General features: G+C 32.7%; 2 protein-coding genes across 4 annotated transcripts in view; one reads left to right on the top strand and one right to left on the bottom strand.

The window, feature by feature from the left end:
* Window positions 1–357: 357 nt before the first annotated feature.
* Window positions 358–21,923, bottom strand: LOC146995644 (60S ribosome subunit biogenesis protein NIP7 homolog). The gene is made up of 5 exons (XM_085821566.1): window positions 21,744–21,923; window positions 12,044–12,130; window positions 11,820–11,958; window positions 9,093–9,233; window positions 358–541 (listed from the first exon to the last, which is right to left on the bottom strand). The coding sequence occupies exons 1-5, from the start codon at window positions 21,797–21,799 to the stop codon at window positions 422–424; spliced, it is 543 nt and encodes a 180-aa protein (XP_085677692.1). The 5' UTR covers window positions 21,800–21,923; the 3' UTR covers window positions 358–421.
* A 188-nt stretch (window positions 21,924–22,111) lies between these two features.
* Window positions 22,112–26,923, top strand: part of LOC146995643 (uncharacterized) — a 69,435-nt gene continuing 64,623 nt past the window's right edge. For 2 of the 3 annotated variants that reach the window (XM_085821564.1, XM_085821563.1), the window contains exon 1: window positions 22,115–22,538. In XM_085821564.1, coding sequence (XP_085677690.1) covers window positions 22,389–22,538 — 150 coding nt within the window. In that variant the 5' untranslated portion in view covers window positions 22,115–22,388. Of the gene's footprint in view, window positions 22,539–26,923 lie in introns of all 3 variants that reach the window. The other variant, XM_085821565.1, reaches the window with a different exon arrangement.

The following is a 26,923-nucleotide window of genomic DNA, read 5'->3' as shown; positions in this document are numbered from 1 at the left end:
AGGTAAACAAAAAGGGAGAAATGACAGCACAGATCCAAAACATATAACTGGTTAATTAACATAAAGGAACCTCACAAACTATTTAATTTTACTTATACACTGAAAATAACCAAAGTCTGTGTTTTACATTATTTATACAATTTACTATTCAGAATTTTGCAACTATATACAAAATTTCCAACTATATACAAATATAACTATTGCTTTCACAAAGGAATAAATAATTTGCACGAGTTTTTGTAACCAAATTATAATATTAAAAAGTTTCATATTAAAAACTTAAGAGAAAAATCATTCAGTTTATGATATTTTAAAACATTGAAATGTTTGCTCTAGAAGAAATAAAAATATCTAATCTGATGTGCATATAAAAAATTTATTTCACTTATATACATATTTTACAAAGTCCGGAACAACTGCACTAGCATAACTGTTCCTCATTTCTTAAATACTCTCCTATGTCTGCTTGGTGATATGCAATTATTGCCAGGGGATCAGCATTCCGCGTCTCTTCTGCAGATTTTGCTGCTACTCCAAAACCCTGAAAAAGTATGATTATTATAAGATATTGAGACTTGTCATTTTCAGGATATTTTATAATTTACTTTCAAATATATATCACCATAAATGTTTAATATTATAGAAATATGGTACAGAACTAAATAAAAATATTACAAAGATTACACATATTTTTTCTTCATAAAAATTTTGTTACTTTAAATTTGTTTCACACTTTTTTCAAAAAATATTTTGATTTTTTTTTCAAAAATATGCTTTATATATACAAAAGTTTTATATATACTGTTTAATATTTCTAACCAAAATTAATATGCAGTCTGATTTTTAATAGTTTTTATTGATTTTTGTACATGCACACATAAACACATAGGGCATTATTTTAACTCCATGTACATTTCGAAACTGACATAAAATGTATATGGTTCTTGATGATGATTACATTTATCTAAGGTGCAATAAAAGACAGGTTTGCATTTTGATACATCAAGATTTTCAAAAGGTTTCTTATCCTTAATTTGTTAGAAAAGTTGGAGATGCCTGTACACACATATGCAACACAGTCTCAATCTATTATTTCCACAATGACCTTTTTCAACACGTACGATTCAAAATTTTTAGTTTCCAATCAAGTTCTACATTATTTATTTCCACATTATCACCTGTAAGTTGCAGGACCAGCGCTGCATTTCATGAATGGATGTTTAAGGAAAAAGTGCAAAATACATATTTGTGTCATTTTATTTTTGAATTATACTGTCAGCACAGCAATACAGTAATATTTTATATATGACTCTTAGCTTTATGTCCAGATTAATGACTTTTGAATATTATTTCATTATAGACTGGGATAAGTTCAGGACTGGCAGGTTAAAACAGCAATGGCCCAAACAAGCTTCTACCATAAAAATGACTTGAAATAACTGAAAACAGATCAAATTATTGCTAAGTAGTAGTAGGAAGATAACAAGTTCAGCTGCAATGTTTACAATATTTATTTAAAGGTTAAATATCATCATCAAAGTTTAGCTCAACATTTCCTATAAAGTAGTCTATAGTAGAATACCATTCAGCTACTCTTTTAAAATTCAAAGAATTTTTTCAATTTATTGTGAATAAATTAAAAAGCTAATAAAAAGCTTTTTCAAGCCACAGGATTCATACATATTTCTGCACACAGAAGTCAAGTACCTTTAAGGATTATCAATAAAAAAATTAGGAATCTATCAGAAAATGGGAAATGAATAAATTAAAGCAATTATCTACTCCTGAACTTTACTTTTGTAATTTCATTTTAGGAATACAACATACCTATATGCTGAATGCATTATTATTAAATATAATTTAATATTTAAAATAATTATACAACAAACTCAAGAATAAAATCAAATTTGTAAAATTTATCAAATAATTAGCATAAAGTTATAAAATTTATTGAAATAGTTATATTAAGTTTTACTAACAATTTTATGTTGATTCTTTCTTTTATGCCCTGTTTTATCATATACTCATTAAGTCTAGAGGTTTATGCAGATTTGATGTCAAGTGGTTAAAATGAGAAGTAAAACCATAAGAGCATGATTCATAACAGATGCATGGCCGTTGTCACCACTCACAATGCTGGTGCAGTTAGTAAGGATTGAAAGTTAGTTGTGCTTTGTCCATCTGAAGCAGTTAATAGCTTTGTGTAGGAATTGCTGGAGTCGAACTCACTTAATATACTGTAAAGTTCCACTAAGCCATTGAAGCACCTGAAGTGATAAGTTGTTTCATACTATTTCTAGTCTCATTAGGTGTAGAGAATAATGTTTGTCATGACGTGATGACCACGCATGCGCAGTTTAGCCGAACGGCCTGCAACGCCTCTCTCTCATGAGACTTACTAGAGAAGTAGTTAGTAGGGAGTAGTTAGTAGGGAGTAGTGAAGTAACGAAGGAAACGTGTTGTATGTCAGCTTAGATGCAAAATACGAAGTTATACTTGTGTGTTAATCGCTTGTACTTATTATTTTTATTTGTGTGTTAATAAAGTTTTGTGCCGTTAAAATGGCTGTTTTATGCAACGCACACAATACGATACGTCTACGGTAGGAATTAAATATGTATCCAGAATCTACACACCCAAGAAAAAGAAGGATATGACAGTGGTGTCAGAACAGGAGGATATGTCATGCAAAGTTCACGGATAAATGCGTAAGTGAGTCTTCAGAAAGGTAAGAAATTTGTTCAATTTACTTTGTGGTAAAGTGGAATTCAAGGTTACAAAAATGGCTGAAGAGCTAACGAAATCTAAGAAAGAACAGAAAGTTATTCGTTCAGCCATTACTAAAGTAACAAATGCTATTACTAAAGTAAAAAATGCTAAAGTAACTATGCCTATAACAATCATTAATTGCAGCAGGTAACCTTGAAGACCTTGAAGAATCACTGGAAATTTTAAAAGTAAAAGCTATTTCTTTGAAAGCGTTAGACGAAAAAATTAAAACTTTGACTGATGTTAATGACATTGAAACCGAAATCGAAAGTGCCTTGGAATACGAAGAAAAAATTGCGAAATGGAGCTTTAGAGGCACAAAATTATTGAAAGAAAAAAGAAATAGCAATAATTCGCTAGTTTCTAATGGTTCTTCTAATGATAGTAACAATTTATCTATTTCTGGTGTCGATAAAAGTTCTGATTATAATGTTAAATTGCCAAAGATTATGATTGATAAATTTTATGGGAATGCTGAAGTGTGGCAGACATTTTACAATTCTTTTGACATGGCAATAAATCAAAACGAAAAACTATCTAAAGTAGATAAGTTTAATTACTTGCTTAGCCTGTTAGGCGGTGCAGCTTTAAAAACAATAGAAGGCTTTTCTTTATCTCCAGAAAACTACGACGAAGCTTTTAAAATTCTCAAAGATAGGTATGGTCGAAAAGATCTCCTTATTAATTCTTACATACATAAACTTTTAAATTTACGGCCTGTCCGAAGTTCTAATGACATTAATTCTTTGAGGGAATTATATGATACCTGCAACGTACAAGTAAGGTCACTAAATTCGATAGGGGTCAAGACCGAATCGTATGGAAAGTTACTATACCCTTTGTTAATGAAATGCATACCTCAGGATATAACGCTTGATTTTGCTCGTCAAAACGCAGATGAGGAAACTTTTAATGTCGGCAACCTCATGAAATTTCTAAAACGGGAAATTGAAAGTCGCGAACGAACTTCATTAAATTTATTTTATTCTAAGAGTCACGCTAATTCTCTTGGAAGGCATTCACAACCAAATGAAAAGCGAAACAACTTCCACACTCAGAATTCATTCAACGCCAACAAATTTGGCACCAGCTATTCCCCTAATGTAAGCAAAATTGCAGTTGTTCGAACTTTCCTTTGCTTATTTTGCGAAAGCGAGAATCATGCTTCGGAAAAATGCGTTATGTCTCCGGAAGAAAGGAAAAAGAGTTTAATGGCTTCTAATCGGTGCTTTCTTTGTTTCGAAAGGAATTGTAGAATAAAAAATTGCCCTTCTCAATTAAAATGTAATTCTAAGTATCATAATATATTGTTGCATGAAGATAAGGAAAGGGTTGCTAAAGAAGAAATTAAGAATAATTCTAACGCCATAACTGCAAAGATTTCTTCTAAATATTTTACTGCGAATCAAGAAGTTAAAGAATTAATAGATGACTTGCTAACCGTTAAACTTATATGTGATGGTAAATTAATTAATGCAGTAGCAGATACAGGCACGCAATTAACCGTTGTCAAGGCCGACATTGTACCAGAAAAATACCGTACGCCACATGGAAGTGTTATCCTTACGTCAGCTTTCGGGCAAGCTTTAAAAGCTCCTCTCATTAACCTACCTTTAGTAATATATTCTGAAAATGATAAATTTATGTCACCTATTTTTATAACATGTGCAATGGTGGATAAGTTATGTAATGATTTACTCTTGTCGTTAAGTGCTTTTAATGAGTTAAGGGGAGATGATAAAAGAAAGTTTAATTTTGAATGTAAAAATGTAAACATTGCTACTGATAGTTTCGGTGAAATGCCTTTTCATGAAACTGAAAATTTTGACGAAATACTTAACCATGATAGGGAAAACCTAATTAATGAAAAAATGTAATGAAACTGTTAAGAAGATATTAGAATGTTGTGCGCTTGTATATGAAGATACAGGTAAGGATGATTCCAAAGGTAGCACGGGACACGATCAATGTGCTTCGGATTCAGAACTGTTTCGAGTGCAACAAATGAATGACCCATCTTTAAAAACATGCTGGCAAAATGTTAAGAACGGAAGTAATAACTTTATTGTTATTGACAACTTTTTGTATCATAAAGATAAAGTTCTAGGAGAAAGAGTTTACCAGTTAGTCGTTCCTAAAGAAAGAAGAAAACAAATTTTGGACTTAGCTCATTCTAGCTTATGGGGAAGCCACCTGCGAACCAAGAAGACAGCCGAACGTTTGAGATATTCGTTCTATTGGCCGGAAATCAAGAAAGATGTAAATGAATACTGCAGTGCTTGTACTTCTTGTCAACTTCAAGCGAAAAAGCGTCCCTTTGATGAAGTTCCGATTACGCCAGTAACACGTCCTAAAGAACCATTCCAGGTAATTAATGTGGATATCCTAGGACCTGTAGAGCCAAGCTGTAGAGGTTACAAATATGTTCTGTGTGCTGTTGATCAATGTACAAGATGGCCCGAAGCGGTGCCATTGAAGAATTTGAATGCCAAAGCAACATACGATGCATTGTTGCAAATCTTTTCATGCACAGGAATTCCTGAAATTGTTGCTTCAGATCAAGGAACTAATTTTACTGCTTCGTTGACCCAAGAGTTTTTGAAAAGGATCGGATCGTCCCCAAGGTTCTCGACTCCTTATCATCCAAGTTCAAATGGCCTGGTAGAAAGATTTAATGCTGTTTTAAAGGGAATGATACATCATACCGTTAGAGAACATTCGAAAGATTGGGAGAAACATCTACCGTATTTACTTTGGGCCTACCGAGAAGTTCCTAATGCTACGACTGGTGTTAGTCCGTTCCAAATGCTTTATGGAAGACGTCCTAATGGCCCGTTGTCTATTTTGAAAACGTCTAATGGACTAATGAAACTCCTGTTCCTCATGGACAGTTAAGTTCAGTTACCGATTATCTGAATGATTTGAAGACGAAATTGGAAAAAGCTGCTGAATACGCAGGACTTACAGATGTTGGAAAGCAAAAAGCTTATGCATTCTACCGTAACTGAAAGACTCGTCATAAAGAATTCAAGGAAGGTGACAGGGTTATAGTTTTAATCCCTGATAGCCAAAGCAAAGTTTATGCCAAATGGACGGGATCTGCTACGATCATCAAAAAGCATACTTAAAAAGCATATCAAAAAGCATTTGTTACATAGTACAAATGCTTGACAATTCATCGAAGCACGTTCACGCAAACAAGATACGAGAGTTCAATACCGCTGTGAATAATGTCGGTGTGATATATGATACAGATATTGATTTCGGCGAAGTTGAAAACGTTCCAAGAATTGTTCCACGGAAAGCAAAAGAACACTATTCTAATGAGGAATGTGATTTTACACACCTTGAACCGCATAAGAAGAAAGAACTTATGGAAATTTTAAGAAGGCATAAGAACCTAAGAACTGGTATTCCGAAAATCGCCAATGTGGGAGAACACAGCATGAAACTGAAACCTGGATGTATGCCAAGAAAGCAGAAACCGTATCGAATACCTGAAGTTCTAAGAAATGAAGTTGATCGACAAATAGATGAGCTATTGCAGCTAGGGCTAATTGTTGAGTCGGAGAGTGAATATGCACATCCGGTAGTTTGTGTATCCAAAAAAGACGGAACTGTTAGATTATGTGTGGACTATCGATACCTGAACTCACAGACGGAAACCGATGCCTTCCTGATGAAAAACACTGTAGACCTAATTTACCAGGTGTCAAAGTCCAAATACATCACTTTGATTGATCTTCTTAAAGGGAACTGGCAGATACGACTGAAGCCCGAGTGCCAACCTTTGACGTCGTTTGTGACCCACAGAGGACAATATGCCTTTATAGTTTTACCCTTTGGATTAAAGAATGCCGCTGCAACTTTTCAGAGAACTATGAACAAACTTCTCGCCGAACATAAAGACTACGCCGATTCTTATATTGATGACGTGATTATAGTTTCTGAAGACTGGAATACACATCTGGAACATCTTAACAAAGTCTTAAGTACGCTAGAAAAGGCAAATTTCACGGTTAATTTCAATAAGTGTGACTTTGCAAAGCATAAAATCAAATTTCTAGGACACATAGTTGGTTCCGGTTCACATGAACCTGACCCAGAAAAAGTTGAAGCCATGCAGAATTTAGAAGTTCCCCGGACTAAGAAAGATGTAAGAAGTATTTTAGGACTATTATCGTATTACCGGTCTTACGTACCCAATTTTTCTGCGATAGCACAACCTTTAACGGCAATAACAAAAAGAAGGGCTTTGAACGAAATTACTTGGTTGAAGGAACACGATGAAGCGTTTATTCAACTAAAACGTGCCATTTGCAATGCCCCTAAATGTTACTCTCCAAATTTTAGTTTGCCTTTCATCATTTACGCAGACGCATCGGCATACGCTGTAGGAGCTTGTTTAGCTCAACAAGATGAAAATAGTGTAGAACACCCAATAGCCTTCACTAGTAAAAAGTTGACCGAGACACAAAGAAATTACGCTGTTATTGAAAAGGAAGCGTTTGCCGTTATCTTTGCCCTGAAGAAGTTTGAAGCTTATATCTTCAGTTCTGAGATAGTCATCGTTAGTGATCATAACCCTCTTAGATTTCTCACCGAATGTTCTTCACATAGTTCTCATTTACAACGCTGGTCTTTAGCATTACAGCGATTTCATGCAGTGGGAGCATGACTGACGTTATGAACTATGAACTATAAGACATTTTGACTGTTTAGTTTGATTTTTTTTTTTTTGCTAAAATGCTAAATTTTGTTTTTCTAACGTTAGGTAATGTGTTTATAGATTTAGCCAGGGTTTGCTAAAGTATTATGTTTAATGGTAATGATTGATTTGCATTGTCTCGTTTATATGATAACTGCTTATATGACTATGATTATGTGAAGGATTTAAGATTTAAGTTTGAAAAGTTAATTGAATGTTACATCCTTTTAAATGAATAGGATTACTGAATTTATGTTGAAGTAATTTTAATTTAAAATGGTAAGAATTGGTTAATTAAGTTTGAAAATTTCATAAATGTTATTTTATTTTGTTTCAAGAAATGTTTATATATGTGAATTTGACAAGTCATTGAAAGACGCAATCAAATCTTTTCGAGGGGAGGTGTCATGACGTGATGACCACGCATGCGCAGTTTAGCCGAATGGCCTGCAACGCCTCTCTCTCATGAGACTTACTAGAGAAGAGTAGTTAGTAGGGAGTAGCGAAGTAACGAAGGAAACGTGTTGTATGTCAGCTTAGATGCAAAATACGAAGTTATACTTGTGTGTTAATCGTTTGTACTTATTATTTTTATTTGTGTGTTAATAAAGTTTTGTGCCGTTAAAATGGCTGTTTTATGCAACGCACACAATACGATACGTCTACGGTAGGAATTAAATACGTATCCAGAATCTACACACCCAAGAAAAAGAAGGATATGACAATGTTTAATGTTAACTTTTACAATTACGCAATCTGAAATCAGCACGTATGCTAGATTCAATGCGCTGATAAATGGGCACGTTTGCTAGATTTGGCGCTTTTGCGCATACATTTTCGCTGAAATTCTTTTTACGGTCCTCAAAACGGAATAGTACCGACAATTCTTAAATATAGGCAAATAAATGTTCTATTTAATAAAAATGAATTAAATGCATAAATGTGTAATATAAAATAAAGAATTACATAACTTTGAGTTCATGGAAATTCGGATTTTATACATAAAATGAAACCATAATCATATTTTTACCCACTCATTTAACCCTTTAGTTCCTAATGGACACATAAGTCCCAGAGATTAGATTTCATTCTCTATTAGAAAATAAAAGCAACTTTTAATTATTATTATTATTTATTATTTTTTGCATTTGCAGTATTTTTAAGGATTTGGGGAACAAACAAATATAAGACTAAAGAAACCTGGCCTATTTTGCCACATGTGTCAGGTTGTACTTTGTAAAGATAGCTTTATGCCATATCATATTTAATTTGTACTGCAAGAATAAAATATTTGGTACATTTCATATAACTTTATTATTTATTCGCATGCAGTGTTAAGGTTATTGGAACAACGATCCTAGATGATTGGGACAAATTGTCCCTGGAGATTTCCAGAAAATGGAAAAAAGTTAAAAACTTTAAACTCGTATTACACTTTTCATAGTTAAATTTTAATCATGCAAGAGTCGGGCGAAAATGGTTATGAAACAAGGAAAGAGATGGAAATGGGAAAACTTTAACCTTACGAGTATTTCATAAAATTGGTAACAAAGTATTTAAAGCAATACAACTTTAAACAAAATTTAACAAACCTAAATCACACAAAAGTACTTACAAGGGGAAGATCATTCAAAGAGTAAACAACAACACCTCGATATTTAATTGTGTTTTCAGAAATTCTTGCTAGACCAGTCTTTAATATATTATGACCATATAAAAATTGCTGTTCAGCATTAGCCTTCAGCCATATTTTGTGCTAGAAGAAGATATAAATTCATACATTACATGTTTGATATACACAGATCACAACTGCAAAATAAGACTTTTTATTCATATTTACCTAAAAAATGCTTATCACATCTTTTAATTAGGATATATATGCTAAGTATCTATGCTATATTTTATTACTATAAAATACAGCTATACTGGATTTTATTACATAATCAGTTTAAATGATACTTATATTTAATTTCATTTAAAGATTAAATCTAGTTAAAAATTAAACCTTTTTACTTCTATAAGATATAATTTAAAAAAAATTCTATTCTTTAATTCTGTGAAAGCATACAAACTCACACCTACCAACATTACAGAATTATTTTATTTCATAAAGCATTCAAGCCGTTTGCATTTCAATTAAAATAAAGCAATGAAATTCACATTTCTTTCTGAAGATTTAAAATAAATTTAATCTTGTTTATTCTCCATAAAAATTGAACTAAGAAATTATTTCCTTTTTGCCTAAAATAAAACTCACAGCCTCTTTTATTACAGTACAAAGTCTTTAATCCGGACCTCAAAGCTACAACCTTTCTGCGCATGCGTAGCGTTTAATATATAACGGACAGTATAAGCTAGGCTAAAATTATCTATTTCAGTTAATGTTGCAGATTGCGTTGTTTCTTAATCTTCTAATTGGATTCGGCTTATTATTTTTTGCAGACTGTTAGAGCAATTTTATAAAAAGTAAGCTTGAACTTTCGATTATGTCAAAAAGAGTTTCCGATTCTGGAGCTGCCAAAGGATCTACAAACCGAAAGCATGTTTTGATGTCATCAAACAAAAAGTGGAATTGCTGCAAAAAATGGATAAAGGCATGAAGAATGTGACAGAAAGGTTAGTGAAAACGGAAAAATTTTGATTGACCAGTTAGTCAATATTCTCGGCATAGCAATTACAGGACTTGAACAGCGGAACACTGAAACTGAACAAGAAATTATGTCTGTTTACAGAATTAAAGAGAAAGTATTAGCACATAAAACGAAGCAACTTAAACAGCTTGCATTGAAAGAAATGTTTAATAAAGTAAACAAATAAATATTAAGCCTTTTTTTGTAAATTTTGATACCCTTTAGATCATAATTGCTCTTATTTCATAAATTATGGTTTCATATTTTTATTTTTATAATTTCTGAATGCCATCTTACCAGATTTAAATTGATGATCTATAATCCGGAAAATCCCCTAATCCGGAATCGTCGAAGTCCCGACAGGTCCGGATTAAAGACTTTGTACTGTACCAATCAACTAAAACTAATACGTTTTTTTCAATTAGTGAAACAATACAAATTATATTTTTTTGCACTCAGGTTTGCCTGAAATTTATGGCCCGCCGTCTATATATAACAAAGTGTATTCAACAAATGTTTTAATGGGATGCCACACTTTTTATCAAAACACTTTGCATTCCAAGTCCATTTTTTATTCAATGAATTAAAAAAAAATCTACCGATATTTTCATTCTATCATGAAAAGAATATTTCATTGGTTGAATTTACTACGCTACATACAGTTATGTACAAATATCTATTAATAACAAATTTAAATATCTCAGGAACTGTGTTAACTATAGCATGATCTAGATTTGTTTTCTGAAAGAGAAACTTTAAGTTCTATTACCAACACAAAATAATTCCCTCATTTAATTACAGGTGAAAAATTCTGCATATCTACTTTAGTTATTTGACACGTCACGCTGAGATTCAGTCTCTCTTGAAATGTTCTGCAACATATCACAGATTAATAGTGACAATACTTTCCTGAAGGTTATCCAAGCCTTGCATAATTGAATAATGGGCTGTTATGCAATATGCAACTAGACATTTTTGGTCATGGGTAAAAAGTAAATACAGACTCCACTAACTTAAATATTAAAAATTGGAGATGTATTCTAAGCACGTAGATACAATGAAAAGCCACAGAAAGAAGGTGAATACTGACCTAAAGCTAGTGTATAATAAAGAAACTTAAAATTCTAATATAATTTTTATTTAGGCTTCAGATTTGACATTACCTCTTCTATGGAGATAAAAAAGCTGAGAAATTCTGGTAGTTTGGCATGGATTTTGTCTTGATGTATCCCTAAAAAATCTATGGGAATCATTAAATGGAGCTTTCTCTCTAATTGAAAATGATGGTTATGATTTTGGAAATTTCAATTTGGTGAAACCAATAAAAATGTACATAACCCCTAAAAAGGTGATAAGTTTCATCAAGAAGTCCCAGACGACATACGGCTGTACAGAATCATAAAAGTATTTTGATTACTGATACTGTCTTGCTGCCCTATTAATAACAAAATATGTAAGTTCGTGACTTTTCTGCATGTGTGTGCAAATAATCAAAAAATACCAATATTTTGCATTAAAAACTTATAAAACAAATATTGTTTATGATATCAGTTTAGTGTTTAAAACATTCATAGAAACCTAATTTGATAAATCTCCATTTAAGAAACATTTTTATAAGATTACTTCACTTTGTCAACTAGAGTCTTCCAAGACTTCTAAATTATAATTTTTAAAGCATATCTTTATTAAAAATATTACTAAATAATACAGACCTTAGCATAAGGGGCAATGTAATCTAAAGCTGTGATATGAAACTTAAACTGTAAAGACTTTGTAAATTTTCCAAAGCAGGTTCCCAAGCTCAAAATTGCTTCTTTGGGTATATTACAGGCAAGTTTCATATTTACTTCACTGGAAAAATAGATATTACATAAATTGTAACTTATCTGCAAACATAAAAATATACTAAAGAGAAGAGTTATTACTTTATATTTACCTGACATAAAATACTCTGTTCTTGTGTAATCTGAAGCAATAAATGCCGTCTGGACGATCTATTAATAATTTCACATTCTCTCCAATACTGAAAAAGATATTTTAAAGTGATTTGAATGCATAACTATTAACCATGTCACTTTATATTATCTATCTGGTTAGTAACAATAAAAACACAGTCATTATCAAAATACTTAATTAAAAAATCATTTCCTGAAACAAAAAATAATAATAGTTAACAATATACGTATACATGTACAGTGGGAACTCTATAAAATATCTGGCATACAGAGAGGGGGTCCAAAACCAACAGTTTTTATAAAGAAATGTGTGTGCAGAAATGACACATTGCGGTGATATGTCATTTGAAATCTTCACACCTATTTCTGCGTTAATGGATGGGGAACCCCACCAAATTGCATCAAGATAGTTGCATTAATACATAAGTATCTACTTACCTACTGCTACTTTTCATGTAGTTTAATATTACAATACCAATAGTTTCTTTTGGTTCCAATAATGGCTCATGGGGAGTAGGTCACCCGATGCGGGAATATCCTTAATTCTTCAACAATGATCAAATTTTTATTTCCTTCTTATGACTGTCATCTCTCTTTCAGGAGGAGGGGACTAAGGAAGGGTGGGGTGGCTTTTTAATTTCAAAGTCAATTTCCATCATGAGACGTGTCCCCATTTAAACAATGGGATGCATATGAGGATTAGACGGAAAAATGAATGGAAGCTTGCCACCGCTTTACTCATTATCATTTATTTGCTTATTTATCACAGTTCATGCCATGGCACAGATAATCTGTCGAGAACAGCAATGCATTTGAAGCCATTTTGAATGCAATGCTACACGTTACGCAAATCAAAACACAGATTTTTATCACCAAAAGATTGTTTGTGGTGTACCTGCAAAGATACTTATGAGTTATACAAACCACTTTAGTAGAAGCTGCCATATTCTGGTAATCATGGTCATAATAATCCTCAGATTTTGTAGGTACATATTTTGTAGAGAAGTGTGCATTATGATGAATGATAATATTCTGATTCATGGTAAAGGAGCAATAGTTAAAGTGGATGAGAGTAAGTTTGGAAAAATTATATATGGAAGAGAAAAGCCTGTAGACGGCCACTGGGTACTATTGAAAGAGGGATGAACTGATTTTTTTTTAGAGATTGAAAACAGATTAAAGATGAGTTTTGAGAGAACGATAGTTGGATGAGTGTTGCCAAGATCCTCTGTGGTTTTAGACTGCTGGAAAGCATTATGGTGGGCTGAAAAAATTTAGGTTTTGACCATATTATCATCAACCACTGTCTGCCCTTTGAGGATACTGAGACGGGTACGCACACCAATTCCATGCAGGGTCCAAACATAATTTGCATCGAAGTACAAATCACATTGATGGCAAATTTGGTTCATACTTAGCTGAATATATGTAAAGAAAATGGCACAATCTCTGAATGATGAAACTCTTTATGCGTTTCTAATTGTGATTATAAACCTTTATTTGCCAGAAACTACAGATAAACATGAGTAATTTTTTTTCAAAGTGGGAGGTTGCCGGGGTGTCCTGCCTGACATGAAATTTGTAAAAAGAATATCAAACTCCTCAAAAAAGACGTTTTATTCCAGTTTTGCTGAAAACAGTAAGGGGAAAAAACATCAGATTTTTTTCAATTACGTTTCTTTAAATTTAAAAAATTTGTGTAATTTTTTTAAATATTTGTTCATTTCTTGGTTGCCATTTTATTTACATTTCTGATGAGTGTCTCGGGGAGGTTACAATCCTAAAGATGTCCCCAGAAAAATGGCAAATTGCCAATTTTCAAAAAATTGCCAAGCAGTGGGCTAAAGTACATTTTCACCTTAAAACAATTTTCTTATTTATTATTACACTTTTTTCCTTATGTTAGGTTATTATAATTATTTTTGGTAAGAGTCTGGTGATTTTTTACAGTTCCGGTAACAGAACTGTATCCTTTTATCTGGTACTTGCAGAACAATTCACACAGAACGTGTTGCAATTTAAAAATTGTGGCTTATTTTTTATGACAGCAATTACTACACTTATTCCTCCAAAATCCGAAAAACTTAATCATCCAGTATGTAAGTGCAAATTTCAAATGTCAACGGAGGCTTAATTTAAAAAGGAAGTCACATTGTAGTATTATACTAAACATTGAAGGATGTGGGTGAAAACTTTTACAGTATTATAATAAATACAGTCAAAAGTCGTTAATCCGGACTTCGGTGATTCCGGATTATAGATCATCAGTTTAAATCTGATATGATGGCATGCAGAAATTATAAAATTAAAAATATGAAACCGTAATTTATGAAATAAAGAATAATTATGATCTAAAGGGTATCAAAATTTACAAAAAAAAAAAAGCTTAATATTTATTTTTTTACTTTATTAAACATTTCTCTGAATGAAAGTTGTTTAAGTTGCTTCATTTTATGTGATAATACTTTCTCTAATTCTATAAAAAGACATAATTTCTTGTTCAGTTACAAAGTTCCGCTGTTCAAGCCCAATAATTGCTGTGTCGGGAATACTGACTAATTTGTCAATCAAAATTTTTTCGGTTTCAATAACATCTGTGTCACTTTCTTCACTATCGGAAGCGAATTATAATGATGAGGAATTTGATTTAAATCATATCAAAGACGGAGTACATCGAGATGAAATACTACAATTAGTAAGGAATTATAAGCCAAATATAATAAAAACATCTGCCCTGAAGATAAGGATAGTGCTGACAGATCAACTTCCAATTCATTGCGCGCTGCTGCTCCCCCCCTCCACCACAAAGCAGCGTGAAATTGATAAACAGATTTCGTAACGGTTAGAGAAACAAATGCCTTTATCCATTTTTTGCAGCAATCCACTTTTTCTTTAATGGACTTCGAAACATACTTTCGCTTTGTAGATCCTTTACATATTAGTAAATATATATCGGAAATTCTATTTGACATAATCGAAAGTTCAAGCTTACTTTTATAAAATTGCTCTAACAGTCTGCAAAAAATAATAAGCCGGATCCAATTCGAAGATTAAGGAACAACCCAATCTGCAATATTAACTGAATTAGATAATTTTAGCTTAGCTTATACCGTCCGTTATACATTAAATGCGCATGCGCACACACATATTCGCAGCCGTAAAGGTCTTGCGTGCATGCGTCAACGTGACGCATGAACAGAAAGTTTATAGCTTTGAGGTCCGGATTATGGGTTTCCGAATTAACGACTTTTGACTGTATAAGTGACAACAAGAAGAACCGACACACAGCATAGTTAAAACGTACATTTATGAGGGAAAGGACAGGCTTGCTGATGTCGCATTAGAGAAAACAGGTGTAGTGTCTTTTGATGGAAGCAAAAGTAATTAATTCCTCAAGCTTTCCAACAAGACTTTACGCATCGGAAACTGCTAAGTGTTAAAACTTATTAGTGTGTTATTCAACTTAACCATGAACTGCACATTTCTGTTTATTCCTGACAGTAAATGATAAAACATACTAGAATGATGCATATTGTATGCACTCATAATACAGCATAACTAGTTCTAATGTTAGAAAAAGGGAGTCCATTTGGATTCACACCAAATATCAACCTTGGTTTTTTGCTAACCCAGAATCAACTGTTTCCCCAATGTTACAGCAACCATATTTTTGTTATGTGCCAAAGTTTCTCTTAAGTTTAATCTGACTAGTACTTCGTAGTTTAGAGATCGAGGGCTACATGATTTGTAGTATGTGTATCACATGCTACAAATTGCATACTTTGAATTTTGACTATATTTCGAACTGCTGTTGGTTTTCGTGGGGGAACGTGCAGAATCAGCCATTGCTTGGCGCGTTTTTAAGAATTGCACAAATTTGGTATTCGTTACACATCGACTTATTTTCACTTTCACTAACATAAGAGGACTGCACTAATTCAGCACTGTGCACTTCCTCGATTTTGTCCATGTACACATCGATGGATTTTCACTTAAAAAGTCAAAGGAAATTGAAAAAAATCCAATTCTTCTTACTCTTGTAAAAAGCGCCAAACATAACGCATCAAATAAGGGGGCGATTATGCACTTCACCCATTTTCGTTAGCTGGCAGGTTCTAATTAATTGCTGGGTTGTCACTTTCACAAAGATTTATTGCTCGTAAGATAAATATTCATTTTTCTTTCTCATGATTAGGAGTGAAATGACAGGAAAGTTATTATTGACTGGAGATGAATGAAGATTCATACTATACACACAGTATATACCATCAAAAGTCGTTAATTCGGACACCCATAATCCGGACCTCAAAGCTAAAAACTTTCTGCACATGCGCCCGTAAGACCTTGACTACTGCACATATGCGTGTGCGCAAGTGCAGAATACGTTTTTGCCTGCGCGTTTAATGTTAACGGACGGTGTAAGCTAAAATTATCTAATTAGCTATTTCAGTTAATGTTAATGATTGCGTTGTTCCTTAATCTTCGAATTGGATCCCGCTTATTATTTTTTGCAGACTGTAAGAACAATTTTATAAAAGTAAACTTGAACTTTCGATTATGTCAAATAGAATTTCCGATGCTGGAACTTCCAAAGGATCTACAAAACGAAAGTATGTTTCGATGTCCAACAAACAAAAAGTGGAATTGCTGCAAAAAAATTGATAAAGATATGAAGAATGTGAGGTTGATCTTTACAATAATGGTAACTGGTAGTTTGGCGACATTTTGGAGGCGATAAAGGTTACTACCTGGGACTTTGGTAATAATGTGAGCAGTACTCAGTTCCGATTACGCATTATTTTGCGTGAGGGAAATGAGAGATCATGGGATATGTCGTGATATTAATGGACGAATTACGGCTCTTTAATCGGAAAAGGGGGGAAATCGGGAAAAAATGTGGAAATTTTGTATTTAGCTTTATTCTGTGTTGTGTGAAACAGTGTTGTTAAATTTTTGGATCCCATGGCCCTAACTAAAGTGAATTCGAAATGGGTATTTAGGCATTGTGATAAAGAGAAGTTTGCTTTTTATTTAGCGGAGGAAGTATGGAGGAAAAATTCGCAGAAAAAATCTTTCAATAATTTTATTGAATGAATTAGAAAAGTGTATCCGCCACGTAATCAAGATTCTGAAGAAGATTAGGTAAGTTAGTATTTTTAATTATTTGAGGATATTATTTTTATGCATTGTTCTAAATGTAATGTGGAAAGGAATTTGGTATTATTGGGAAAATTGTAATTAGCAATGATTTAGTTTAAAGTAATTAGGATTGTAAGGTAATTTTTATTAATTTAATGTATGTGCTCATTTATATTTTAGGTAGTGTTTTTGAATTTAATTATATTTTAATGAAATGATAGTTATTTTGTGAATTTTATGTTTGTAGGAATTTGGTATACGTTTCAGTTGAAGTAAACGTGCATGGAAATAATTTAAATATTTGATACTAAGTATTTGTAATGCTTGTGGTATGAATTCGTTGGTGACGTTTATAATATAATAGATGATTTAGAGGTAAAAGTTTTTGGATATTTTATTTATTTTATATGTGGAAATGTTCATATTTGAAAAGGGTAAATACTTTTTCGCGATCAGCTAATTTCATATATGTTCTTTTTACCGGGTTTAAAGATTGAGAAAATTGTCATGTATTTTCGTGAAATTTTTCTAATTTATGAGAAAAAAGGGTACTATTCGGTTTTGAGGGCCGTAAAAAAATTGCAACAAAAATGTATGCGCAAAAGCGCCAAATCTAGCAAACGCGCCCATTTAACAGCGCGCCAAATCTAGCGTACACGTTGATTTCAGATTGCGTAAGTTTACATAGTTCTATATTTCTTAAGCCGCCATTGACATACTAGTTTAATTTTTAAATCCTTTTTTGATATCCTACAGATTTAACAATTTGGGAATTGCCCATGACGAAAAGTCGGCAATAGAATTTTGGGTAAAGTCCAGATTCACCCACTGCTTGACGCGTTTTTAAGAACTGCACATGCTCGGTATTCATGTGCACATCGACCTATTTTCACTTAAAAAAAGTCCTAGAATTAAACAAAAATGGCACCGCGCACACCCTTGACTTTATCTATGTACACATCCACCTATTTTCACTTAAAAAGTAAAAGAAAATTGACAAAAATCCAATTGATTTTACCCTTGTAAAAAGGGGCAAACAAATAAGTGAGCGATTCTGCACTTTACCGAAAATATTTTCAAAGAAAAGGCATCATTCATTATAGACAATTACGTTTGAACAACCAACGAGATGAAATTATGCTTTAGCAATAAGTCGGTAGCGAAATTATGCTTTAGCGATAGTCGGTAGCGAAATAGCGAATAATTTATCCATTCAGTTATGTTTAGCAATTTTTATATAAATATAATAATGATCTGAAATAGTTATTCACTCTTATGCTTCCATTCAGTCATATTTAGCCTTTTTCATATAAATTATAATAATAAAAAAGTATTATATGAAATTAACCTTTCATCTAAATGAAAACATCAATCTTAGATAGTTATTTACTATTATACTTCCTTTCTTGCCGAAATTATTTTTGGCAGCATTGGCATCAACAATAGTTTGGCGATTTTTTACGGCCCTCGAAACCGAATAGTACCGAAAAAAGCAGTGTACATGGATATAGTGAAGAGTGTGCGAAATGCCATTTTTGTGCAATTCTGGGATGTTTTTTTAAGTAAAAATAAGTCGGCATGTACATGGTTTATGTGTATGTGTTATTTTGAAAAACGCATAAGGAGTATGGTATTGTGCACTTTTTCCCAATTTTGCAGTGAATATTTGTCATGATTAAGCAGTTTTGTTTGATAAAATTTCTAGCATAAGTGTAATTCGGCTAGTAGATTGTTGGAAGAAGTGTTCAGTAGATAAGAAGAAAAGAAACATGTCTTTACTTCGTGAAGACAAAATGGTGGTGGGGAAAAAAAAAATAGAGGGTTGCTGTAGGAGAGTTGGTTGCCAAATTTTCGCCAAGTTACCATAATGTAAAGATCAACCGAATGTGACAGAGAGGTTAGTGAAAACGAAAAAATTTCGATTGACAAGTTAGTCGGTATTCTCGGCACAGCAATTAACGGGACTTGAACAGCGGAACTTTGTAACTGAACAAGAATTTATGTCTGTTTATAGAACTAAAGAGAAAGTATTATCACATAAAACGAAGCAACTTAAACAACTTACATTGAAAGAAATGTTTAATAAAGTAAACAAATAAATATTAAGCCTTTTTTTTGTAAATTTTGATAACCTTTAGATCATAATTGTTCTTTATTTCATAAATTACGGTTTCATATTTTTAATTTTAGAATTTCTGCATGCGATCTTACGAGATTTAAACTGACGATCTATAATCCGGAAAAATCGATAATCCGGAATCGCCGAAGTCCCGACGAGTCTGGATTAACGACTTTTGACTGTACTATGCATAACTATACATATTCTTTGAATGAACTGTTTACTACTCATCATATATGTCCCGTTTTTACTCCTCATCATAAACTCGTCAAATCCATGTGCACAGCCATCTTGGTAACATTGTTTTTTTTGGCGTTATAAAAATTGTCAACAATATCAAGGGGCACCCAAGTGCAAATTTTTACTGCATGACTTTTCAAAGTTTATCGTTATTTGTAGACTACATGATTTGTTTGCAAAATGTTTTGAATTCGAAGTTTTAAAAATCTCTTCCAGGACATTTACCTGAAAGTATCCGTGCAGAAATGGCCCCGTTCACTTAAGAAATCAACTGATTAGGAAACAGGGTGAATCTTCACATTATGGTAACTTGGCGATTTTTTGACGACCAACCCTGCAAAAGCAACCTGCTAGGGTACTCTTCTGTTTTGAGGGCCGTAAAAAAATTGCGGCGAAAATGTATGCACAAAAGCGCCAAATCTAGCGTACGCGCTGGTTTCAGATTCCATAAGTTTATATAGTTCTATATTTCTTAAGATGCCAATGAAATACTAGTTTAATTTTTAAATCCTTTTTTGATATCCTATAGATTTAACAATTTGGGAATTGCCCATGATGAAAAGTCTGCAATAGAATTTTGGGTAAAGTTCAGAATCACTCATTGCTTGACGCGTTTTTAAGAATTGCACATATTCGATATCCATGTGCAAATCGACATATTTTCACTTTAAAAAAAATCTAGAATTGCACAAAAATGGCACTACACACACCCTTCACTTTATCTATGTACACATCGACCTATTTTCACTTAAAAAGTAAAAGACAATTGACAAAAAACCAATTGTTTTTACCCTTGTAAAAAGCGGCAAACAAATAAGCGAGCGATTCTACACTTTACTGAGAATATTTTCAAAGAAAAAGCATCATTCGTTATAGAAAATTACGTTTGAACAACCAACGAGATCAAATTATGCTTTAGTGATAAGTCGGTAGCGAAAGAGCGATGCAGGCATCCATTCGGTTATGTTTAGCAATTCTTATATAAATTATAATAATGATCTGTAATAGTTAACACCTGTTACTTGTCTTTTGCTTCCATTCAGTCATGTTTAGTCTTTTTCATATAAATTATAATAATAAAATAGTATTATATGAAATTAACCTTTTATCTAAATTAAAACATCAATCTTAGATAGTTATTTGCCATTATTATACTTCCTTTCTTGGCGCAATTATTTTTGGCAGCATTGGCATCAACAATAGTTTGGCGATTTTTTACGACACTCAGTGTTGGTGTATTTAATTATGGCAAAGCACACAAGGGCTATCTGCCTAAGGGGAGGGATGCCTTCATGGAGGACATTCTAAGGAAAACTGGCTCGTATACATGTTACACATGGGGAAAACCACGAAAACGCCCATGCAGCCAGCCCGTTCGCGGGATTCGAACCTCGGACTGAGCTACCAGTGTTCAGCGACTTTACCGCTCGACCGTTGGTGGGCCTTACAGCCTTCGAAACCGAAGAGTACTCCTGCTAGTTTTTTTTTTTTTGGACGCCATTTTGTTTTCACAAACCCTTTTTTTTTTTACTCAACATTTTTTTCAACAATCTGCTAGCCGAATTACGCTTATGCTAGAACTTTTATGGAACAAAAGTGCTTGATCATGACGAAGATTAGGTGCGAAATTGGGAGAAAGTGCAGAATCGCCCACTGCTTCGCACGTTTTTAAGAATTGCACATACACGCTATCCATGTACACGTCGACCTATTTTCACTTAAAAAACATGCCAGAATTTCACAAAATGGCATTGCGCACACTCTTCATTTTATTCATGTACACATCGACCTATTTTTATTTAAAAGTCAAAGAAAATTGACAAAAATCCATATTCTTCTTACTCTTGTAAAAAGCGCCAAACAAATAAGTGGGCGATTCTGCACTTTAGCAGCGAAATCGTTTCTAAGTGATTATTAGCTAAAATCACGATTGGAATTTTCCGGAAAATGTCACATGACATGTCTCATGATATCTCAGACAAAATAATCTGTGATTCGAACTGTGTACTTCTCAGATTATTGTTAAAGTCCTACCTAGTAACCTTTATCGCCTTACCAAAATGTCGCCAAATTACCTGTTACCATATTCCAAAGATTAGCCGGAAACAGTTATACTAAAAAAATGCCTCATTAAAATTTTATTAAGATTTAACTGTTTATAACAAGTAGTTATAAATACTTACTATTTTGATAATTTTTCAAATAGAACTCTTGTCTCCTCATCCGTAAGCGGTCGCATATTAAAATGCTTCAAAAGGCAAGAATATAATCACAGTACTTAATTATAACTAGCTTACAATTACAAATTCAAATTTTCGGTTTTACACGTGCAGTTTTTATTTTTTTTCGAAACGTCAGAGTGTTGAGTTGAACAAACGCTGCTCTTCCGTTTCTAATAAATGATAACGATGTTGATTTAAAAAAAATGAGAAATTAAAACTCAAAAACATTCTTTTTCTGTATGGCAAATGTAGCAATAAATTTATATCAAGTTTTCCCCTTCATTTAGACTTCATCTTTGTATTTAAGAACTATGGCCATTTATTATATTAAGAAAAAAAAATGGTGTGGCAATACTAAGCCAAAACGAAAGTTGTGAAATTTGAAGATTTAAAAGAAAAATACAAATTTCCTCATAATAAACTGCAAAAAAAGAATCAGAAATAGTTACATTTATAACTTTCCTTTGATTTAATTGTAAAATCAGTCTTGATTTTTTTAAAGAGGCATTGATTTTTAATATTAGACACTTTAATTCAGTGCGTTATGATCAATGAGTATTAATTCTCTCCCAAGATCTTAGAATTCTGACACCCGTGAACGAAACAATGGTTACCAATGGTGAAGCAAGTAGCATATTTAAAGATTTTTGGGCCTGGCGTTTGAAAGATAGTCCAGAATTTGCTACTCTCATTGGTGTACATTTACATGATGGATGTTTGCAGGAATATAGCTTAGACTCGTTTGCAAAAAGAAAGGTATGATTTATGAACAATTTTTCATTTATGGTTATTTCTGTTTTAATGTGTATCATTTATAGATCTTCAGGAATTTGCTTTAATAATGTTGCAATGCTTAATATAGGTTTTAGAATATGTTTAGACATTAGAATGTGTTTTTTTAGAATATGTTCACCTGTAACACCTGTAAAAATGTAATTATTCTTTTTTGATTGCTAATATCCATTCACTTGTAAATATTTAACCTTTTTATATTGTGAAATTTGTATTTAGACCACATATTAATTGGCTAAATTTTTTTCAGCTTATCATTTAATTTATAAATTAATATTTATTTTTGAAATTATTGTTTAGAGAAATATAATCTGATATCTTCATTATAATCTTTAATGCCATACTAGTGCATAACTCTTGTGTTTGAATGACCATATATACTAATACCAGTTTACATATGCTTTATTTATAAATTGAAAACTTTTAAAATAAGTAACGTGCAGTTTTGTTTTGCATTTTTGGTCATCAGGAAAGATATTTTGAAGGAATGACATGGATTATGAATTATCTGAAGATAATTGCTGTCTGGAAAGATAACTGCTCTCTGTGTGGAAAGAGCAGATTGGCAGGACTTGAACTGCATAGATATACCTTGTGCATAAGTATGGTGGATTTGTTTTCACCTCTTATTGGGTAATCAGAGTGATGTTAGTATTGATTCCTTGAAGATCAATGAGGTCTTCTATTTTTCTTTTGCTGTTTAACTCTTGAGAAGATTTCTATATGTTTTTGTCTGATCCAGACCATTTTTCAACCTTATTTGACCTCTATGCTAATCAAAGCAGCTAGGTGGAATTATTATGCAAAAGATATAACAGTAAAAGTTTACAATTGACTGCCCCTTGTTTTTTTTTGGTGATTCTTTTTTGACACCAAGATTGGTGCGTAGAATGTACAATTTCAAGATGGCCACTGCACAAAACCAAAATAAGAAGTCAAAGAATTGCATGAACTCTGTGTCCATGTACACATCGATTTATTTTCACTTCAAAAAACATCAGAGAATTGCACAAACTCGTCATTGCACTTGCTTTGACTTTGTCTATGTATCTTTGTACACCGATCTGTTTTCACTTTAAAAAAAGTCAGGAAGCTGAAAACAAATTAAAACTATCATGGTAATCAGAAATGGGGGAATTACTCATATATATGCCCTTGGTTGGTGACAAATTTCTTGCCAAACATTTTTTGCGAGAAACTAGACAGCACCATATTATAACCTAAATTTTTTGTCTATATTTTGAAACATTCAGTTTATGCCAAAAATCCGAAACAAAAACAAAAAATTTAGATAGCGAAAACATAAAATTTCTAACCAAAAATATTTGACAAGAATCTATGTACACAGCGATCTGTTTTAACTTAAACCTGTTAGGACGGGTGTCCCATATACGCATTCCTTAAGAACGTCTATTACAGCCGGGGGTCCCATCCACTCATCGCTAGAGATTGCATTCAGAGGACGGGTGATGTGTATACTCATTTTAAGCTGGAACATTTTTTGAAGGCCACTAGATGGCATCCTATGTCCATTACTTTTGAATAAACACACAGTTTTAGGTTCCTGACCTTGAGTTTGATATATTCTGCTTGACTTTGGTATTTTACTCATCAGCTCTTGCGAGGGTGGGGGGTAGAAAGCGTAAACATAGGTGAGCTCTTTAAATTGCTGCGTGCTAATGAAAACATTTGCATGTCTGATTTATATCCAATTCCTTTTTTTATTCTATTTTTTTTTTCCTTTACTATGTATGGTCTTTTAGGTTTAGTATGTGGAGTATTCTTACGTTTTGCATTGCCTTCAGATATATTTCCGTTTCGTCTCTTTTTATTTCGGAAAGCCTCACCTCCAGTCTTTTATGGCGGGAAGGTGCTATTTATCAGAGGAAGAATACTCTCGTATGGTCAATGAACCATTTACTCATGCAGATGAGAGTGATGATTCATTTTCTAAAGAGTGTTAGAAAGCGATATTTTTTCTAAGAGTTAGAAAATGATTCTGCTCTGTGCTTCGAGATTTACCACAGTCTTCATTTTGTTACTTCTTACCGTAAATAGTCTTTATTGTGTTGTTTTATTAATTTTAAACTTTACTAACGAATTTTATCAATTAAACTTTCGAATAATTTGGATAGCGCTTCCAAAAATTATTTTACAAGGTAAGCAATTTTTTAAGTATATTTTCATGTAAAATAAAGAAAAAAAAAACGTTATTAAGTGCTAATTTGAACATATATAAGAGCTCAAGTAATAATCTAAAATGATACAAAAAATTATAATGCTAGAAGCAAAACTTTTTTTTTTCTGTTTTTTTTATAAAATTAGGCTTAGCGACGCAAAACCTCCATCCTATATGGTGACTGCCTTCCATTCCGCACGAGCATCTTAAACAAAGTTGCGCCATCGCGAAAAGGTTAAAAAAAAAATCAGAGAATTGTGCAATCCAAGCAGCGAAGGAATCTAGAAATTACGCACACCTCGCTAAAATAAACTAACATAACAACAATAAATTTCAAACAATACCATGTACACAGCATTCTGTTTAATAAAAAAAATATCACCAAATTGCACAATCTAGGCATTGCGCACAGCCTCAGCATTAGGCACAAATCAACAAAATAAACTTAAAAAAAAAAAAAAAGTGAACGTAACATTCTGCAAAATAACAATAAAATAAAATGTACTTATCATTGTGAATTCTTCTTCAAACAGCAGAAATATCAATTTCAAACATCAGCAAAATTTCAACCACTTTATCCTTTTCTCTATCTTTTGAGACACGGAGCATAAATTCGTGAATAAAATTTTGGCAGTCACACAACATCTGTGAACAAGAATGCCATGATTTTTGTATATCACACATCTTTTTGCAATTAAAAATTTCAAAAGTAACAATAAAAACTTCCTGCAAAGTTAACTTACTACACGAAAACCATGATCTAAATCTTAAACTTTGCTGACAGTTATGAAGCTATTTCAAAATGCCCACCAAACCAACCAGCAGATAAAACCACTACAGAAAAATCAAGTTTCAACGTGAAAAGAGTTGCATACAAACACACAGAACATACGATAGTGCCAAAAACTAGCGTAGAACACATATCGCCACGTTTGGCGTTATATAAAGTATATAAAAGTAGTACCGAAAGGGAGTTTCATCACCAAAATTGAACAAAATCGAAGGGGCACCCAATTGTATACTGGAGCCAATATAACTTAATTTAATCAAAGTGCTACATTTTTTAATATACAGTGGAACTTCAAGATACGAGCTTAGTTCGTTTCAACATTGAGCTTGTATAAAGAATTACTTGTATCTAGAAACAAACTTCCCCATTGAAATTAATGGAAATCCAATTAATCTCTTCTGCACCCCCAAAGATGTTAACATAAAAATTAATTTTTCTAATAAATAACACTGGTAAGTAATATAACGGTAGTTTACCTTTATAGAAGCTTCCGATAAATGATAACTGTCAACACTGAATCTCCTTTTAACTGCCTCTTGTTAATCCACACCAAGCTTCTCAACATCTTCTAGGTGTTTTGGGCAGTTCTTGGAAATAACAGTAACTCCTTTGGCCACATCAAGTTTTTTAATTTCTTTCTTCTTCTTCAGAATAGTGCAGATTGTTGGATATTGAACAGCCGTAAGTCTTCCCCAGTTCCTTCACTCTTAACCACATTTATGTTTATCTATAATTTCTTTCTCTATTTTAATGACCATGGCTTCCTTCTTTTTCTTTGCAGCACTATCTGAGACAACAATCTTCTTGGGAGGTATTGTGAAGTAATTATTTTCGCGTTAAATGTAAAAAATAATTAACTTACAAGCACAAAAACACAAAGAACAAAGAACACTGAGTGATCTGACGAGATTATTCCCCGAGTGAAGCCGAATCGGGAAATAGCTCCACGCATACCAACAACATGGCTCTTTGCTCGTTGCTTGAGTCGGTGCTCGTATTTAGAGACGAAGGTTTCGCTCATACTTTCCTCGTATCTCTAATTTCTCATATATAGAGGTGCTCATATTTTGAGGTTCCACTTTATTATCGTTAAAACAGTACTTGAAGAAAATCACGAAAATTTATGAGATAAGTAATAGGTTTAAATATGTGCCATAACCATTAGAGATAGGCAAGAGGGCAGGTACAGATACAGGTGGGTGGTATGTGAGAGTTTCACTATTGTCTGTGCAGATATAGTCCCAATGAATGCAGTTCCATTCTATCTAATACAAAATGAAAATTTGTATTAGAGGTTTGCCATTGCTGCAAAATTAAAATATCTTATATATACATATCTTGAATCCATACTTTTCAGATGCTATTTGACTATAGATAACA

This window comes from Stegodyphus dumicola, chromosome 8 (assembly GCF_044657685.1).
Source record: "Stegodyphus dumicola isolate Sdum_Otavi_A_Nest chromosome 8, ASM4465768v1".
In the NCBI taxonomy this organism is placed as follows: domain Eukaryota; kingdom Metazoa; phylum Arthropoda; class Arachnida; order Araneae; family Eresidae; genus Stegodyphus; species Stegodyphus dumicola.
The sequence above is the reverse complement of the archived record's forward strand: the minus strand, read 5'-3'. Positions and strand labels throughout refer to the sequence as shown.